The sequence below is a fragment of the Sarcophilus harrisii genome, chromosome 5 (genome assembly GCF_902635505.1).
Source record: "Sarcophilus harrisii chromosome 5, mSarHar1.11, whole genome shotgun sequence".
In the NCBI taxonomy this organism is placed as follows: Eukaryota; Metazoa; Chordata; class Mammalia; order Dasyuromorphia; family Dasyuridae; genus Sarcophilus; species Sarcophilus harrisii.
In genome coordinates this window covers 270,703,911-270,722,060 of record NC_045430.1, presented here as the reverse complement: position 1 = coordinate 270,722,060, position 18,150 = coordinate 270,703,911, and the positions used below count along the sequence as shown (strand labels likewise).

The 18,150-nt window shown below is 48.2% G+C and overlaps 1 protein-coding gene across 1 annotated transcript in view; it reads right to left on the bottom strand.

The window, feature by feature from the left end:
* CPVL (carboxypeptidase vitellogenic like) overlaps positions 1 to 18,150 on the bottom strand; it is a 100,042-nt gene that overhangs the window by 17,245 nt on the left and 64,647 nt on the right. Inside the window, exon 12 of the mRNA XM_031940511.1 lies at positions 2,123 to 2,305. Within this exon, the coding sequence (XP_031796371.1) occupies positions 2,123 to 2,305 (183 nt within the window). The remainder of the gene's footprint in view (positions 1 to 2,122; positions 2,306 to 18,150) is intronic.

Here is an 18,150-nt window from a genome sequence, read left to right as displayed (position 1 = left end):
GAAACTCCCCCAAAACAGCTCTGTCCTTAAATGAGTTAGATCAAAGACTGGCACCCAAGTCAACTGTGGCTCACAAATGTGATGGACTGAAACAATGGTATAAGCAATGGTCGTAGGAAGAATAAAGAAAAGTATGGGGGAAGATTTGCGATGCAAAATGAAACAGACAAAGAGAACCCGAATGAGGTTAAAACAATCAAAACTAAATATTAAAATACAAGATCATAATAACCAAGTCATTGTAATAAAATTATAATGACCAACGTTGGTCCCCAAAGAAAGGATATGATAAAATCTCCTCTGCTTTGAAGAAGTTGAGAACCATGAGTGTGGAACTTGTATGCACTGTTGAACATGGTTGACCACAATCTGCTCCTTTTTCCTTTTTTATAATTTGTCACAAGGAATAGCTCTTTGGGAGTAAGAGGGGGAGGGATATGTTGGGAAATCAAGGTAACATAAAGACTTGATATCAATAACATTTAAAAAAAATTTCCAGCCTATCCAAGAAACTTTCTTGATTTTAAAAAAATAAATTTTAATACTATCTTTTTGTTTTTCACCTTGCTTAAATTTCCTGATCTCTTCCCCAATAGTTATTTCCTACAACAAAGAATTTTTCCAAGGAATAAGGGGAAAAACATTTAGCAAAACCAATCAATACACTGTCCCCCCAAAACCCAACCCAGAAATTATGTCTCAATCCACCCACCCCATCTTCCCCTCTGCAAAGGACTGTGGGAGATGGCTTTGTAATTTCCCACATTCCTTTTTGATAGTTTTGTGATGATTGTTCTTTCTACTGACATCACTGTAATTATTGTATATATTATTTTCTTGGCTCTATTTACTTCCCCTGGCATCAGTTCATATAAGTCTTTCCATGTTTCCCTATATTCATTAAAATCATTGGATTTTATAGCACAGAAATATCTGATTACATTTATGTCACCGAGGGAATTTCTTAATTTAAAAATATCAGTACATGGGCTAAATGTACACAATACCTTAAGGATCTATCATTTAATCAGCATGGGTACGCCTTCACTAATGCAAACGGCAGCTCTCCTAGAACTTAGCAGATGGGTTTTCAGAAGCCAAAATAGCCATCCCTCTGTCTCAGAGATGAGGCTGAGCTGCTCTTTGAACATCTCCCCATCCCCTCAGAGGCTGGAGTTTTTCCAGTTCAGCCAGTCCTGCCGGCACCTGTACTTGGCTGTAGATCCCAGGGTCACCTTAACTGGGCAATGAGACATTAGGAGGGTGCGAGTAAAAAAATATGTCATTGTGATAATGTCTGAAACTGCTGAAACTAGAAGCTCCCCATTGGGTAAATGTCCCTCTGGTTCTGGAGGAGGTTGGCGGGGGCTGAGGGGATGTTATGGGCCAGAAATCTGAAACAAGGATTCTTACAAGGTGTTGTCAATGGAATTGATAAAGACAATGGCAGTTCAGTACATGTCTTAGTACTTAAAGTTCCACAAGATTTACACCTATGATAAGAGAGCATATAAGCTCAGAAAAACTCAGCCAGAATCAGAACTGGAAGACAGAGACCATGGTGGTGGTCCTCCTGCCTCCCCCACAGAAACCAAGACACATTCAGAGGGACCTCAAGAAAGCTGGCCCCATGCAAGAAGACAATCAAGAATTTGACTTTAACACTTGGCTATTCATGTGGTGATTACTGAACTGAAAGGAAAGCAGCTCCCAGAGACCCCAAGAAAACCCAACCAAGGAAAACGTTACATCTTGGCGCCCAACGTGGGGCTCGAACCCACAACCCTGAGATTAAGAGTGTCATACTCTACTGACTTGTAAGAATCCTTGTTTCAGAGTTCTGGCCCGTAACAGGGGGAGGCCGGCAGAAGCCAGGGTGCAGTTGGTAGAATCAGGGAAACCTGAGTTCAAATCTGTCCTCAGACATTTACTAGTTGGGTGACTGAGCAAGTCACTCAATTCTGTTTCTTCAACTGTAGAATGAGCTGAAAAAAGAAGTGGCAAAACACTCCAGCATCTTTGCCCTAACAGACTCATGAAGGGAGTTACCAGTGACATGACCCAACAACACAAAAGGTGCTCAGGGGAGGGGGGCCCTCCCCCACCTGTTACTTTCCCCTACCTGGTGAAAATCCCCAACCTGCCGCACGTAACCGGCCACGTCCATGTCAGAGCTGTGCACCCGCCAAACCTTCCTGTCCACCTTCTTGTAATCGTGGAGTCCCTTCCAGTTGGTGGCCATCAGGGAGCGTTCGGTGAGGGGTGCCGCCACTATGATGTCGAGCTGCCCACTGTAGATGAGCACCTACAAGGAGACCAGGAGAAAGCAGAAGTTAAAATGGAACCCACCAGTGAATCACCCCAGGGGAAGTGTCTGGCTATTAGACCAATCTATAGCCTTTTCTTAGCTGCCTCCTACAGCACTAAAGCTAAAAGCAAAAACAGTCCCTGCCCCTAAGAATAAAGGGCAGGGTCGGGGGGGGGGGCGGTCAGGGTAAGGAGGGGATGCTTTGGAACAGAAGGCCTTGCAAGGGTCAGTGTTGAAAAATTACCCATGCATAGGTATTGTAAAAAAAAAGCCTTAATAAAATAAAAAAAGATTAAAGGGCAGGGACTTAATAAATTAAGAAGCTTTTATTTTAATGGGAAAGAATACAGAGAAATTGGAACATAAAAATTAAGCAGAGATTAGGTAGAAAGTAACTTTAGAGGGAATAGAAGCTGAGAAGGGTTTCATGGAGTGAAAATACAAACACGCGCACACGTCCACATCCACATGTATACATAGTGACTAATTCAATACTAAAAACCGGGTTGACCGATCAGAGGTAGCATTCACTCACCCAGACGTGCGAATTAGCAGTAGAGTTGCACAAAATCAATGAATCTCAGTCTCAAAGACGTCTCAACTCCCAGCAAGAATCCCTTCTACACCAACTGTGGGGGTCAAGAAAGCTTTTGCTCAGTGGGCAAAATGAGGAAGGGTGCCAGCTCCTGAGAGACCACCCAATGCTGGGCAGCTCTCATTGTGGGAAAGCTTTTCCTTACCCAACGCTGAAATTGGACTCTGTGAATCCTCTCCCCATTGCTCCTACTCCTGTTCTCTGGGAAGAATAAACTTGATGCCATTTTGGGTGTCAGACCTTCAAATGCACGAAGATGGTTTACCTGGTCTCCTCCAGGCTGTTCTTCCTCAGGTTAAACAACCCAAGTGCCTTTGGCCATCATCCTATGGCAACCCTGGTATGCTCCTTCCCCTGAATTTTTGGAAACTTTTCAGAGGAATGTGCAAAAATTTTAACATTAATTGTAGAGAGGAGCAGCTGGGTGGGGCAATGGATAGAGCAGCAGCCCTGAAGTCAGGAGGACCTGAGTTCAAATCTGACCTCACACTCTTAGCACTTCCTGGCTGTGTGACCCGGAGCAAGTCACTTAATCCCAATTGCCTCAGGAAAAAAACACATTGGTTGTAGAAATTGTAAATCCAACTTCTGTTTTCCATGGATACAAGTGTATAGGAGTTGCAGGTACAAGTATTTTAAAAATGAGAATTACAATTAAGCACACAATCAGACTTAATTGAATCACATTAAAGATCACCTAAGTTTTTTGACAGACTTTCTTGAGTTTATTTTTACGTTCACTTTTTGGTCCTCTTGCAGTGTGGTCATGTCTCCCTCCTCTGTGACTATCACTTGAGTGAAAAGTAAAAACCTATTTAAGGCAAATAAATTTTGGTGACCACCTGAGATCTCATGTTTTGGTCGCTCTCAAACTCCTTTAGTGACTCAGTTTTTACTCATTCTCTAGTTAAACCGCCATGGGACTCACCACAAAATAACGAGAATATCCTTTTCATGATTCTGTTCTGTCTTGAATGAATATTCAATTCTCACTCCCTGAATATGTGACAAAGATTCTTGCCCCTGATATTACGAGGTTATTTAAGAAAACATATTTTGCTTTGGGCTAATATCCCTTCCAGTTGGCTGGTAAAAGAATTACTTTAGTGGGGGCTTGTGAACTATGGTTTAGAGTAGATGATGAATAATCCTCCTAAGGTGCCTTCAATAGGGAGCAGCATTCGAGGAGTCCTACCTCTGAGGGGACGCGCAGGGGTTAAAGGAGAAATATCACTAACCAAAAATGCTCACCCCAAAAGAAACCCCCAAACTGGGCAGGAATAACCCTACATTCAGTCCTTCTCGATTTTTATAAAAGGCATTTTTCATCAGATTTCCAACACATTCCCAAAGAGCAGTTTCCATGCTCTCCCTGACTTCCTTCCAGGTAAAATCTGCCTTCGACAAGAAACCTTTCTGGCTCTCTTAACGTTCGGCCTTCCCTCTGGTGATGGTCTCCATGTACACTGAGTTTATATATAGTTGTTTGCATGCCATCTCCCCAGTTACACTGTGAGTTTCTTGAGAGCAGGCTTGGGTTGGGCTTTTGCCTTTCATTGTACAGTCCCTGGCACACTGCGGGCGCTTCATAAATAGTCATTTAACAAATACTTACTGACTTGACTGGCATTTTCCCTCCACCCCCACAAAGAGGATTTCCCTGATTTCAAGAGAACTTTGTCTCGCTTAGGGATCCTAAAAGAAAAGGCTGCAGTTTGAGTGTCCAAGTTGGGGATGGAGCGTTTGGGAACTCGTATTTGAACTTCTGCCTTCCAGGCTCAAGTTTCTGAAAAGATTTAAACACAACTTAATAACACAGGACTTTTGTACCATCCAAATCCTCAAGCAGCAGCCCAGAGATACGGCTCCAAGTAAGATAAAAGGGCTTTGTGCCTCTAATAGAGAAACACATGTTCCCTTTATGTTCTTCAGTTACCATTCCTCCCCTCGACCCCCTCCTTTTCCCATCCTCCTCAGCAAAAACGAAGGGGGAAAAGTCAGATGGGCTTAAAAGCATCTTCTCCAAATCTCATCTAAACTCATGCAATAAAATATTTGTACTGTTTATTCCAAAGAGCTGCTCAGAGGCCTTGACTCCTCCGAATCTTTCAAAACCCTCCCGCAGCTGTCGGCTCCGACAATGTGCAAACAATTACATGTGATCTGGACCATCGGGAAGGGCCGCAGCAAGGCCGCAGGCTCTGATTAGAGTTGATTGGTTAAGATAATCATCTCCAAAGTCATTCAGCCCTGGACCTACCCTGAAGAGAGACACATCTACAAGAGGAGCCAGATGTGTCCCTAACTCGTTCCGCCCCCTTCTGGGGCCCGGTCAGCCCGGTCACCACCATCGGGCAAGCTCAGAGGGAGAGACCCCCAAAGATGCTCATCAGCCGTGGAGCTGTGGAGAAGTCTGGGGGCCCCAAAGCATCATGGCCAGATGCCTCCAAGTGCACCTGCCATAGCCCTGGAGGCTCGGGGGAAACCTCAGCCTTTGTGAAGATCTGCGTGGTCTAAAGGTCCTGCATTCGTAAGTTGTGGGAGGGGGAGGCAGGACCCAGACACAAAGAAGAATCAAGGTCTTCCAAGGCCCAGAAGGAAAATAGCTGCGTGATCTGCCTTGTGGTCACCTTGGTCCTTCCCCCACCGGGAATGCCCTGCAGGCATCTCGGTGGGACCAGCCCCACGCACCAGAAACAACAAAATCTGTAATCTTGTACAACTGAGGCCCAGGCAGAAGTAGGAGCCCCTTCCAGCACGGGGCCTTCCCCGACCCTTACCAGCATTCCTTATTTGCAGGATATTCAACAACGGCAAAAGCACTTTCACAAAGCTTCAAATAGTCCCTATGGGGAAACTGAGGCAAGGTGATTTCTCAAGGATGCTTCAGTGCTAGGCAGCCAAACCAAGGTTCAGGCCCAGGTCCTTGGTCTCCAAATCCAAAGCTCTTGTCATGGCACAACCACTATCCCACTGAGCTTCATAACAATTCTGAGGGTAGGAAAGGCATTTTGAAGCTTTTTTTTTAAAAACAGAAAAGGAAACCAGTCTGCAAAAGGCTGGAGGGACATTTCCTGGGTCACACTGCTACTAAGTCATTACCTTGGGATGCTAGTGTTCTCTTTCCTTCCCAAAGCTGAGTCTCAATTTTCATGCAATTAACTGCTGACTCTTTGATAATAGTTATTGATAGTTTATTTTGAGAATAGTTTATTGATTAAAGAGTAGCCAGCTCTTGGAGTATAATGGAAAGAGCATCGGACTTGGAGACAGCTTCCATCTCTTACAGCGTGACCTTGAACAAGAGGGTTAATCCCTTCTCAGCCTCAGTTTCCTCCTCTGTAAAATGGGGGTAATATCAATATTGATCTCACGGGTTTGATGTGGAGATCGAAAAGAGTTAATAAGGGTAAAGCATTTTGTAAAGTTTAAATGCCATAAAAAGCTCGGGATGACTGTGGCAGGGCCTAGTACCTCCCAGAAGTGGACTTTTTTCTGACTTAAAGAAAAGTGGGAAAGTTATAGTTGACAAAATGACAAAGAGAGTCTATTCCTGCCCAGGCCATACCGGAAGGCCGAGCCTCAGTTTACAGGCAGGTTCTCAGATCCAGGGCCCGGAGGATGGAGGAGCACTCGCTGGCCTTTGTGATAGAAGAACTATTGTTTTTGGCAAGTGGAAATATTTTCCTTTCGGAGCAAGCGAGACATTTTTAACTTCTCAGCCATACGTAAGTCAGATGCGATGGGTTAAAAAGTCAGAGTAAGGACCAAGCGAGGCAGCCCTCCCCCAGGAAGGATTCCAGTGGTTGTATTTATAGCCACCCACCATATTTGTTCAGCCATATACTATGACAGCACCAGCTGGTGCTCCCAGGGCCAGAAGGATGGAGAGAGACTGTGACAGCCTTGAGGGAGAAGGCACCCTGACTCCCATGGCTCAGAAAAACAGAAGTCCCTGTGGTCAGAGGGGTTCAAACTCAGCTTCCACACCTTTACCACAAGGCCCGTGGACAAGGACTTGACAAAGGGGCTCTCACTCATGGCACAAGTCTCACGTCGCTGGGCCTGGAGTTCTAATCCAGCCACTAACTCTTACTAGCTGCATGATGGGGACAAAATCACTTAATCTCTGTTTGCCTCCGTTTCCCCAATTGTTAAATGGAGATAATAGTAGAAGGAGAGGGTCATTATGGAATGAACATTGATAGATTAATCAAGCAAGCATTTATTCAAAGTATCACAGAATTGGAAGGAATAGAGTCCGATTCGTCCTTGAGAAAGGTAACAGATAAAGAGACAGCCTGAAAGCCAAAAGAACTGGGTTCAAATCCTGTCTCTTGTACATCCCAGCCATGTAAGCCTGGTCAGGTCCCTCACTGGTCTAGCTGCAGAGCAAGGGCTGATCTGTACTGAGAGGGAGCTTTCTCATCTGGCTCTGGTTTTTCCCTAAACTGATGAAGTCAGGGATCCAAGCCTTCACCCTTGTTCACATGAATGATTCAAATATGATAGAATTTACTATTTCCCAGGATAGTCTATTCTACTTTGGGATAGTTTATTACTGTTGTTTTAATCAGCTTTATTTTATTTTTAGTTCCAAATTCTCTTCTTCCCTATCCTCCACCCACTCATTGAGAAGGCAGGGAAATAAAAAAACTAGCATAGTTTTAATAGTTAAAAAGTTTTTCCTTAAATGATGCTTGTGTATGGTAATGGCATAAAAGACAGGAAACAGAAAATACATGATGACAAAATTAAATGTTTCCTCTGTCTCAGGCACCAAGAATATAAAGAACATTAGAAATGAACTCCAGAGTGGATATGAGGTCTTAGAGACAGAAGGATGAAAGATTTAATACTAAGGGGATTCTCAATTTTAATTAATCTAGACCCACCCTCTACTCACCTGCCATGTTGAGTTCCAGGCTAAATTTGGGTGTGGTACTTAGGGCTCGTAACTTATTAAAGACAGCCTCACTCAAGCATTAAGTCTGTACCTAGCATTAATTGAAATGAAGAGATCCAACAAAAAATACTGAACATGAAAAATGGGCAGCTTTTGTCCTGGCTGCCAAGAGGCAGGTGTGTAGAACGAAAGAGCTTTTCTCCCTCTCCATATGCCTTGGATAGTCAAGTGATCAGAAGGAGAAAGGTGACTTCATAACTACAGGCCACTTTCTTTATCTTTTAATAATTTGGTTTTCTTCTTTCCTTTTTCTAATCAAATTAACCAAAGGTTTGTCTATTTTGTTGTTGCTGTTTTGCACAAAACCAATGCTTAGTTTTTATTAGTTCAATAGTTTTTTATTTTCAATTTTATTGATCTCTCCTTTGATTTTTATAATTTGGTATTTAATTCAGCTTTTTAATTTGTCTAGTATTTCTTTAAAGGAGGAGTCAAATTTATAGAATTCCATCTATTTAACCTTTACATAGGATTAGCACAATAATTCAAGACCCACTTTCTATTACATTGCTAGAGAGATGGAAACAAGGTTATGTTCATCGTTTCCATCCTTCTACACATCTCATTCTCTCTTGTCGTTCTCTCTTTTTGCCTTCAAGATTTCTCAATATTTTTCCTTCTTCTCATTTTGTGAACAAAATATTTAAGTTTCATCTTCAGTGTTTGATCTTCCAGTTTATAGCCTGAATTGATTTCTTTAAGTATTGGCTGATTTGATCTCCTTGCTGTCCAAAGGACTCTAAAAGACTTCTCCAGAACTCCAATTTAAAAACATTGATTCTGTGGCTCTCAACTATCTTTATAATCCAATTTGCACAGCTTCTGAAAAAAACATAGCTTTGACTATAGAGATCTTTATCAAAAGGGTGGTGTCTCTGCTTTTTAGTCTGTTGTCCAGTTTTGCCATAGCTTTCCTTCCAAGGATCAAACATCTTTTAATTCATGGATGCAATCACTGTCTATGGTGATCTTTAAGATATAAAATCTGACACTGCTTCCATTTCTTCTTCTTCCTCTATTATGATAGGACCAGTTGCCAAGATCCTGATTTTTTGATCTTAAGCTTTAAGCCAGTTTTTTGCTCTCTCCTCTTTCACCCTCCCCAAGAGGCTTTTCAATTCTTTTTCACTTTCTAGGGTCCTTCTCAGCTCTAAATCTAGATCAAGAGAATAAATAAGCCACTGTCCTAATTGAATTGATTTCACCTTTTATATGTATGTCTGGGCTCAATTTGGCATAAATATTCACAGAACTTTCACTTTGTTATCAGATCCTTGCAGATTCATTTAGTCTAACCTCTTCCTGAGTCCTTAGCTGTGAGTTCAAATTTGACCCCAGATACTCATTAGCTGTGTGACCCCGTTAACCTCAGTTTCCTCCTCTGTAATGGGAGCTGGAGAAGGAATTGCCAAGACAGCTCCATATTTCTGCCAAAAAAACAACCCAAATGAGGTCATGAAGAATAGGGCCTGACTCAGTAAGAAATCCAGTCCTTCACCATTGGCCAAAAGCCCTTCTCGGCTCTTCCGAACCTGCAAAATCTGATCTCGAGGAGATGGAGCTCACAGCCTCACAAGGACCAAGAACCCTAAGAGCCAGGGCTTCTCATGAGAAAGGAAGGATGTGATTCTGACTGTGACATTGAGTCCTCCCACACTGGGGGTTGGTCTAGAGGTCCCTAAGGTCTATTTGTCTGGGCAGACACGGTACCACAGTGGCAGAAATAAGGGATCAGGACTCATGGCTCTTGGTCCAAATGCCAGCTCTGCCATTCACTACACGGACGGCTCGGAGCAACGCAGTTTCATTGCTCCGAACATCAGTTTTTCAACTGTAAAATGAAGGGGTGGGATGACTGTCAAAAGCATGATTTTTAGCAACGACGCTCATGAATGGATCTTTTAACAAATATATTTTAAAATGATGAATTAAAGCAGTTTCAACTCAATGACCTCTAAGGCCCTTCCCAGCTTGGATCTATTTTTCCATGATCCTATAAATCTCTTCTCAATTTCCTCCCCTGGAAAATGAAGTAGGTGGATGACTGGACCTCTCAGCCTCTCATCTGGATAAATAATTTATATTAGGGGAAGGTATTTTGACTCCATCTCACATCCCATCCAGTACAGATAGAACAGAAAACCCCAAACAAATCCCCTTGGGGCCATTGACAGGCTTAATTTTTAGTCTTCAGGAAAAAATGAAGCAAACAAGTTGCTGGTTTATATCCACAGTGACTCTGCTGTCCTTTGGGTCCTCCTGGGCTGGCCAGTCCCGCCAGCTCTGCCCGTGGGTACCAGGAGAACGTCCCGCCTCTCCCTTGGTCCCTCACACAGGACATCCTCCAACTCCCCAGACACACTTGTGCTCTCTGATCTGGTGAGCTTAATCTCTCACATTCTGTGGTTTCCTGTTTGGGGAAGCCATCATTCTGAAGCCTGAGCTGCTCTAATTCGAACAAGGTTCCCAGCTGGTCTCTGTATTTGCTCTGAACACTCTCAGGTTCTTGGAGCAAAAAAAGAAAACAACAACAGATGAGAAATCACCCAGACTTCCCAGTTTGTAGGTTCTTCCCTTGCTCATCTGCACACCTGGGCACAGATAACTGCAATGAGGGGGCCTTTCTTCCTGGAGGGTCCCAGACACAGCCCTCCGTCCCGCGTACCCCAAAGCTTCCCAAACTTTTGTCCAAGGGGACGAAGTGCACAGAAACTCCTTTTCACAGAGGGAGATTCCCCTGGGTCTCGGAGGGTCAGGAATTGACCTGGAAAAGCTGCCCTGCAGCTGAGGAGCTGAAAATTCATTAACTAGCCGTCTCGCTCCCAGAGCATGAACCTCCCGCACAGCTGCCCTCTCGCTTGGGCCGTCCCCCAGCCGGTGGTTTTCCATCACTCCGACATGTAGATCTTCACAGATAGATGTTCTCTGGGCTGGAAATCATGCATCTGGCCATTCGGGTTTGTCTTGTCCAAGGCCGGGAGACCTGAGGGAAAACAGTCCTACCCCGGACCACCCTGGGAGCTCTTCCTGGGGCCCGAGCTGAAGGGAAAGGGGGAGATGGAAGGAGAGTGCCTGGGCCCCCAGCAGCCGCAAGCCCTGAGCCCGTGCTCTGCCAGCTCGGACTCTGCTCATCCTGGGGCGAGAGAACTCCTCAGGCTGGACTCGGGCTGGACTCGGGCCGGACTCAGGCCAGACTCGGGCCAGAAATCAAACAAGAATCATGGACCCGATTCTCTTTTTTTTTCCCCTGAGGCAAGTGGGGTTCAGTGACTTGCCCAGGGTCACCCAGCCAGGAAGGACAAGGAGTCTTCAGTCACACCCTGACTCTATTCGGATGTTAAAGGAGGATGGGAGAGAAGGGCCCGTACAAAGGCTGCAGGAAGCGCTCCAGAGCTCCGGGACAAGGATCCGGGCAATCAAGTCAAGGGATGGTGCAAGTGTCTGCAGCCTTCGACCTCCTGGTGGTCAGTGAAGAAGTGGACGGGCAGCGGGTCTGGAGCCGGGAAAACCTGACTCCAAATCTGCCTTCATGGTGTAATAGTGGGACAAATCACCTAAGCTCTGTTTGCCTCATCTGGAAAATGGGCATAATCATAGCATATTGCTATAAACCTCCCAGAGTTGCTGTGAGTTCAAATGAGGTCATAATTGTAAAGCACTTAGCAGAATGTCTGGCACATAGTAGGTGCTTTATGGATGTTAGCTATCATCATCATCTTCATCACCATATGGCCCAGGGGCCTTTATATCATTCATAACATTCTTGTCAATTGCCTGCTCCCACCCCCCACACCTGCCCCTTTCCACATACTCCTCAGAGCCCCGGATCATGGCACTCCTGCTTGCCCGAGGGTCATGCCCACTGAGTGCTCCACAGATGGTGCTCCACCCCTGGGGCTCCTGCACTCCCGAGGGTGGGGAATGGCCGGCCTGCGGGCCACACACGGCCAGGAAGTCCTCTGCCCAGGCAGCCGCAGGTAAGGAGGAGCTGGGCTGCTCTGGCACTGCCTGGCCCGTCCTCCCCCCCGCCCCCACCCCGTGTGGGGTCTGTAAGTTGGCAGTGACGTTATAACTGCCCCGATGGCCCTTGGCAGAGCCCCCGCCCGCTCCAGCCCCTGGCCCCCTCCCTGTCTGTCACACTTGTGCTCTCCCCTCAGAGACAGGGTTATCTCACTCTCTGTCTCAGCGACGGGCACAATTCTGGGCACAGAGCAAGGGCTTAATAAATGCCTTTTCCCCTTTCATTCAAACCCAAACTCTGCGCATATGAGAAAATAGTATTTGAGCAAGGAAAGGATGATGAGATGTGACACAGTCCTTCCGGATAGAAGGGGGTGGCTGCGAGCCGGGCTATACGGTCAGACACGGTCAGCGTCGGGGCGTCTGCTCAGGGCCCTTCTGTGTTAGAAGGGGGAGGCAGCTGGGGGGCAGCGGGGAGGGCCCAGGGCCTGCCCTCAGGGAGTCTCCTCTCTCTGAATCTGGCCCTGACACTGACTGCGTGACCCTGAGCAAGTGACTCATCCGTCTGCCTCAGTTTCCTCATCTGTAAAATAAGCCAGAAACAGAAATAGCAAATCATCTGCGTATTGTTGCCCAGAAAACCCCACATGGGGAGGAGTCCCATAAAGAGCCAACAACAGGGGAGGAGTCAGTTAGAGACTACAGAGAGATTCCCAGAAGTGACTGTGATCGGAAAAGAAAGGCATCAGTGAGCTTCGTTTTTAATGAAAATAAGAGAACCTGAAACTAGAAAACTCGTCTTGGGGGAGAAGAACATGGCGCCCGTAGGTGGGCAATCGTTGCCTCATCCTTAAGGAAGAGAAGCCCCAGCATCCTCCCCTTTGCCTCCCCCAGGATGGAGAGACCTCACGTCCCATCGCCCGCTCCAGGGACCCTCTCCCTCCCGGCTCCAGCACAAGGGCCCCTATCCCTCCCTCGCTAGCCCCCAGGCCCAAGTTTAATGAGCTGGGAATAAGCTGAGGGGGTGGGCGGCTTCCTCCTGGACATGTCCTGCCTGTGGAACTGGGCTTCCAGGATCCTGGGGTCGCCCCCAAAGGGCTGGGAGGCCCCGGGAGCCAAGCTCTGGGCAGAGCGGGAAGGGTGGCATCCTCCTCAGTGGGCCTTGGATCTGAATCCTTTTCACTGGGAAAGCGGGCGTTTTAGCCGACCCACATTCGCTCTGAACACCCCCAGACTCAGAGACGCAAAAACCAAAGGATAACTGACTCCCTCCGGAGTCCGGAGGCCACAGGGTCCCAGTGTCCAGAAAACACGGGACCCTCTCCCAGCCTCTGCCAAAAGGCCGGCCTTGCTGGGAAGAGCAAGGCATGATGGGAGGGGTGGTCCAGCTGCCTAAGATGGGCTCCTCGGCAGGAGGGCAGAGGGCCCTGAGCACGGCCGTGTCAGGAGCAGACAGCCCGGAGCCAGAGCGGTGGGCCGGGAATCCCGGGCGAGGGCAGCTGTTCCCCCACCCCCAACGCTGACCGCCACTTCCTCTCCGCCCGCCGCCCCCAGTTTGGGTGGGTGCCTTTTCTGGCCGATGATCTCACTGAGGTGGGGAATTCCCCGAGTGGAAATTTCCTCCACCATAGCACGGATTTGCCCCAGGGGCATCAAAGGCCTTCCTGACTCGGGGGCTCTTGCTCCCCTCTACCCCAGGGCCTCTCACTTCCATCCCTCCTAGGGGCAAATGCTCCAAAAGGCATGGAAGGTGAGAGCCCAAGCGTGACCCCCTCTGAGACTCTTCCCCACTGCCCCATCACTAGCTCCTCCCCTCAATCATCCATTCTCCATTTTGCATAGACCAGTACACATACAGATGGATGTCTCCCACTAGACCGTAAGCTCTTTTTCCCTTATAGATGATTTGGAATCAGGAAAATTGGCGTTAAATCCTGACATAGATCTCCACAAGCTCTGTGACCCTGAACCATCCCTTAATCTCTCTCTACCTCAGTTTTGCTCTCTGTAAAATGGGGATGACAATAGGCCCTCCCCAGAGCAGCACTGTGAGGATAATATCTGCGAAGGAGTTCACACAGGTCAGCTATTCTTCCTCCAGAGCATTTAATAAAGTGAACCGGAAAAGACCCCAGAGATCGCCGAGTCCCCCTTCCTCACCTACAAGAGGAAGCTGAGCTCTAAAGACAGGAGTAACTTGGCTGACGTCATCATGGTGATAAGAGCAAGAAAGAGAAAAACTCCATCCAGACTCTGCCCTGCGCTCCGACCGCCCCAAGAGGCCCTTGTTCATCCCACAGAAACCTGCGGGAATCACCGAGACAGCTTCACTCTTGGGGGGCTTTGTGGTTCCCAAGCCCTTTCCCAAGAGCCAGGCTGTAGGGGCGCAGGACAGAGGCCACCCCCACGGGTAGGTTCTGAAGGACTGTAGCATTTATTAGGCACTTACTATGTGCAGAGCAGTGTCAGAGCCACAAGTGGAGGGTGAGATCACCCCCGCCCTCCAGGGGCTCAGTCTGACAGGGGGACACAAGCCACAGGGAAACGAGGAAAAATCCCATAGCCCTTTTAGGCGGTAATAAAGCAAATCAAGTCACTTCTTTAATTCCCACTGATAAAGTCCTATCTGTTTCCGATGCTGGACCCCTGGACAGGGCCACAGATTTCAGCAAAAGGACTTCCCTTTCTGGGCCTGCAGGAGCAGGTGGCAGGGGCCCTATCAGGGCAGGGGGATGATGGGCTGGAAGCATTGCTACTCCTAAAGTCCTTGGGTCTGGGGGCCTCCTTCAGGGCCGTACTGTAGCCTCCCCTTTGGAGACTCCAGCTCCTAAAAATGACAGAAGAAGCTGGAGCAAGGAAGGGGAAAGCTAGCCGGGAAGCTAGCCTCGGATGCCCCATGAGGACCTGGTTACATGCTGGTGTTCAGAGCCCCAGCAACAATTCAAGAACTCCAAGAAAGCGCCTCATTTCCTCCTCCTAGTGAAAGTCACTTGGAGCAAGAGTGAGAGGAAACAGGAGGCAGGTCCGGCTGTGGCTGAGGGTGCAAAGAGACGTGTGACTCCAGGGTCTAAGCCAAGCAGACGACCCTCAAAATCCCAGCCTCCAGCTGGCCAGCTTGGCCATTGTCCCTCTGCCAGGCCGGCCTCCTTTCTGGAGCTGGAACAGAACCTGGCCAGCCACTGTCCACTTCTCACCAGAACCCCAGTGTCCCTGGAGCCCCTTGGGCTTCCCGCTTTCAACCAATGCAAGAAAACGGGGCCTGAGCAAGCAGGAAGATCAGAAGTCTTCCCAGGTCTCATTCACTAAGGTCGCTTTACTCCCTTGCACACACATACCCCCCCACCCCTGCAGACACAGGCTCCTTGTTTGGGGCAGTAAAGCATCCTTTCCGGAGAACGTCGCCCAGACGAGTCAATGGGTGGAAAGGTTTGTGCAAATGAGCGTAATCGATACAGGAACTGGCGGAGCAGAAGTGAGCATTCCCAGAGTCGGCCGAGGACACGGAGACAGAGGGCTTCGGTAATGGGCGGCTGGGGGCCGCCGCCAGAGCAGCCGGGCTGCAGGGCTCTCCCTTTCCTTTGGTCCAGAAGGGTGGGGTAACCTCATTTCCCCCCAGCCCTTTGATAATGATGTCTGAGCTGTGGAGTTTCAGATTGTAGGCATCCGGCCCAAGAGATGGGTAAAGAGGGGGCCCACATCATCTGGGGAGAACCAGGCTGGGCCCAGAGCAAGCTGGGCAACTCCCTCCTGGACGGGCCCCTCAGAAAGGGTCGCCTCCTGTGTCTGGGGAAGGAGCAGAAGGCACCAACTCCCTCCTCGAGCCACTGTCCCTCCCCAGGAGCCAACTTCTCGCGTGAGGAAGGACAGGCTGTTAGCTGTGAATGGCCTCCTGATCACAGGGTCAGACCACCCTGACCCTGAGAGGGGTGGTCTCCTTAACCTATAATATTCCATACAAAGCCCAATATGTCCATCAATCAACAAATTTTCATAAAATTTTGGACACTTCCAGTACTGGAAGGGAAGAGAAAGGGCACAAGCATTTATTAAGTGCTTACTATGTGTCAACAAACTGAGGAAACCAAGGCAGACAAGGAACGTGATTTACCAGGGTCACACTGTCAGGTCTTGACTCTAAGTCCAGAACTCCGTCCACTGCCCCACCCAGCATCCTTCCCTGAGGATACAGGGACAAAGTACAAACCAATCTTGCCCCCAAGGAGTCTGCACTCTCCTGGGGAAATACAGTGCACAAAGGTGGAAGTTACACAGAGTTAGGGATTAGGGAGGGAAGCCTCTGAGGCGCTTGTTCTGGGGTAACCATGGGGGGTTAGGAGATGGAGGGAAGTGGGGTTCATGCTCATAGGAAGGATGGCCCATGTGAGGCAGGGAGAAGGGAAACGGAGCTGCCCAGAGAAAAGACCCAGCTTGCACTGGGCTGGACGCTCACACCCCCCACCCCAAGGCAAGGGAGGACACAGTTTCCTTTGCCTTCCTGGGCCCAGCCCTCACAATGGCACCTCTTTATTTCTCAGGCCAGAGATCACAGGGTCTTTCAGTATTGTTTTTCTTAACACCCCTGGGGTCATTGTATGTTATCCTAGTTCTGTTCACTCCAATGGATTCAGACAATTCTCCTCCAGCTTCCACAAATTCTCCAGTCCCCATTTCTTCAAGGTCAATGATTTTATTCGACACCATTCACACCTCCCCACTTGTTCGACCCCTTGTCCACCAACGGGAGCCCACTTTGTTCCCAGTCGTCCATGACGGACCCAGTGCCTCCATGATTGTTTTGTTACACGTGGAACTTGCTCTGCTTTCTCTGACCTTGGGCTGTGAATCCAGCAGAGGGATCCCTGCACTAAAGGGTGAGAGCTCCCTGAGGAAGATTTCTTTTACATCTGTCTTTCTCCAGTTTCCCAGATGGCCTCAGATGGATGGAGATACCCTGGCAAGTGCAGGAGAGGATGTGGTACATGGGTGTCCCGTAGGAGGGGGCCCCGAGAGGAGACGGCAGAGCCCTCAGCCGCTCCTGGCCTCTCATCTTTCCTTCTCATCCTTCAACTGGGTCCTCATTCCCCAAACTGTACAATGGCACAGGTGGAGATGCTCCTGGGAAACTGCTGCCCATCCCACAGAAGCTATGGCTGATTGGGTCCAGGGCTCACGCAGCTGGAACCAGCTCAGAGGCAGCTCGTTACAGACCGTGTGTGACTAGTGGGTCCCACTAGGGGCAACCGCTCTCACACTGTCTCCCATCAGGGGTAACTAACCACCCTCACACTGTCTCCCCTCAGGGGTAACTAACCACCCTCACACTGTCCCCCATCAGGGGTAACTGCCCTCACACTGTCTCCTTCTTGCTTTCAAAGTCCAGTCAGCTGACAAGGAGATGGCCTCCTCTCCACATTACACACCTGTATTTTCTAATCGGCTAATTTTCAGTCCAATTCAACAAATGGCTAACAAGTGAGAGGCTGGAAAAACAAGAGACAACAATGGAAAACCCTACCCTCAAGGAGCTTCCCTTCCAGGAAGGGAAGTGCCCGGCAGCCCTGAGACACAGAAACACGATTCCTGACATGCATTAGGTGTTTAATAAATGTTTATGGAACTAAATTGAGGGGTGGAGCACAGGCACCAAGAAGGGTTTGTTCAGGAGATAGAAGACCCTGAGCTAAGTTTTGAAAGACGTGATCCGGTCTGACAGGAGGTGGGGTGGTGCAGTGGGGAGGACACAGAACTGCAGCTTACTCCCTGGCTCATCTTGCTTACCTCTTCACCTCTTGTGCCTCACTTTCTCCATCTGTACCACGGACCAGAAAACCTTCAAGGATCTTTCCAATCCTTAGTCTGCGGTGACCCTAAGAGAGCATGCTGGCTGCCTAGACTCCAGTGTAGACTTTTCCGTGCTGTTCTCAGCTTTCACTCCAAGTCTCTGTGCTGTTGTTTGCCCCACAGCCTGATGTGCTTCCGAGGTTTGGAACAAGCACTACTTTGTAAAAACAAACCCCAGCAAAACATGGAGAACTGTCAGGCCATGTCAGCGGGCTAATTAAGTCAGGGAGCCCAATTATCTGCTCCTTCAGAAGCAGAGCCCAGTGAAAGGACTTAACAGGCCTTGTTCTCAAGTGCCCGTTAAATTGAGCAGAAACTCAAAGAAGAAACTTCAAACTACAAAAGGGGATCAGTTAAACTCGAGGTTCATCTCAGAGAGAGGAGAACCTCGGGGCGGGGGCTGTCTGGGGGAGTGGGAGGGTCAGCTTCTCCACAAAGATAAAAGAGGGACTTCACATGCTAAACAAGAAGAGTGGGGAT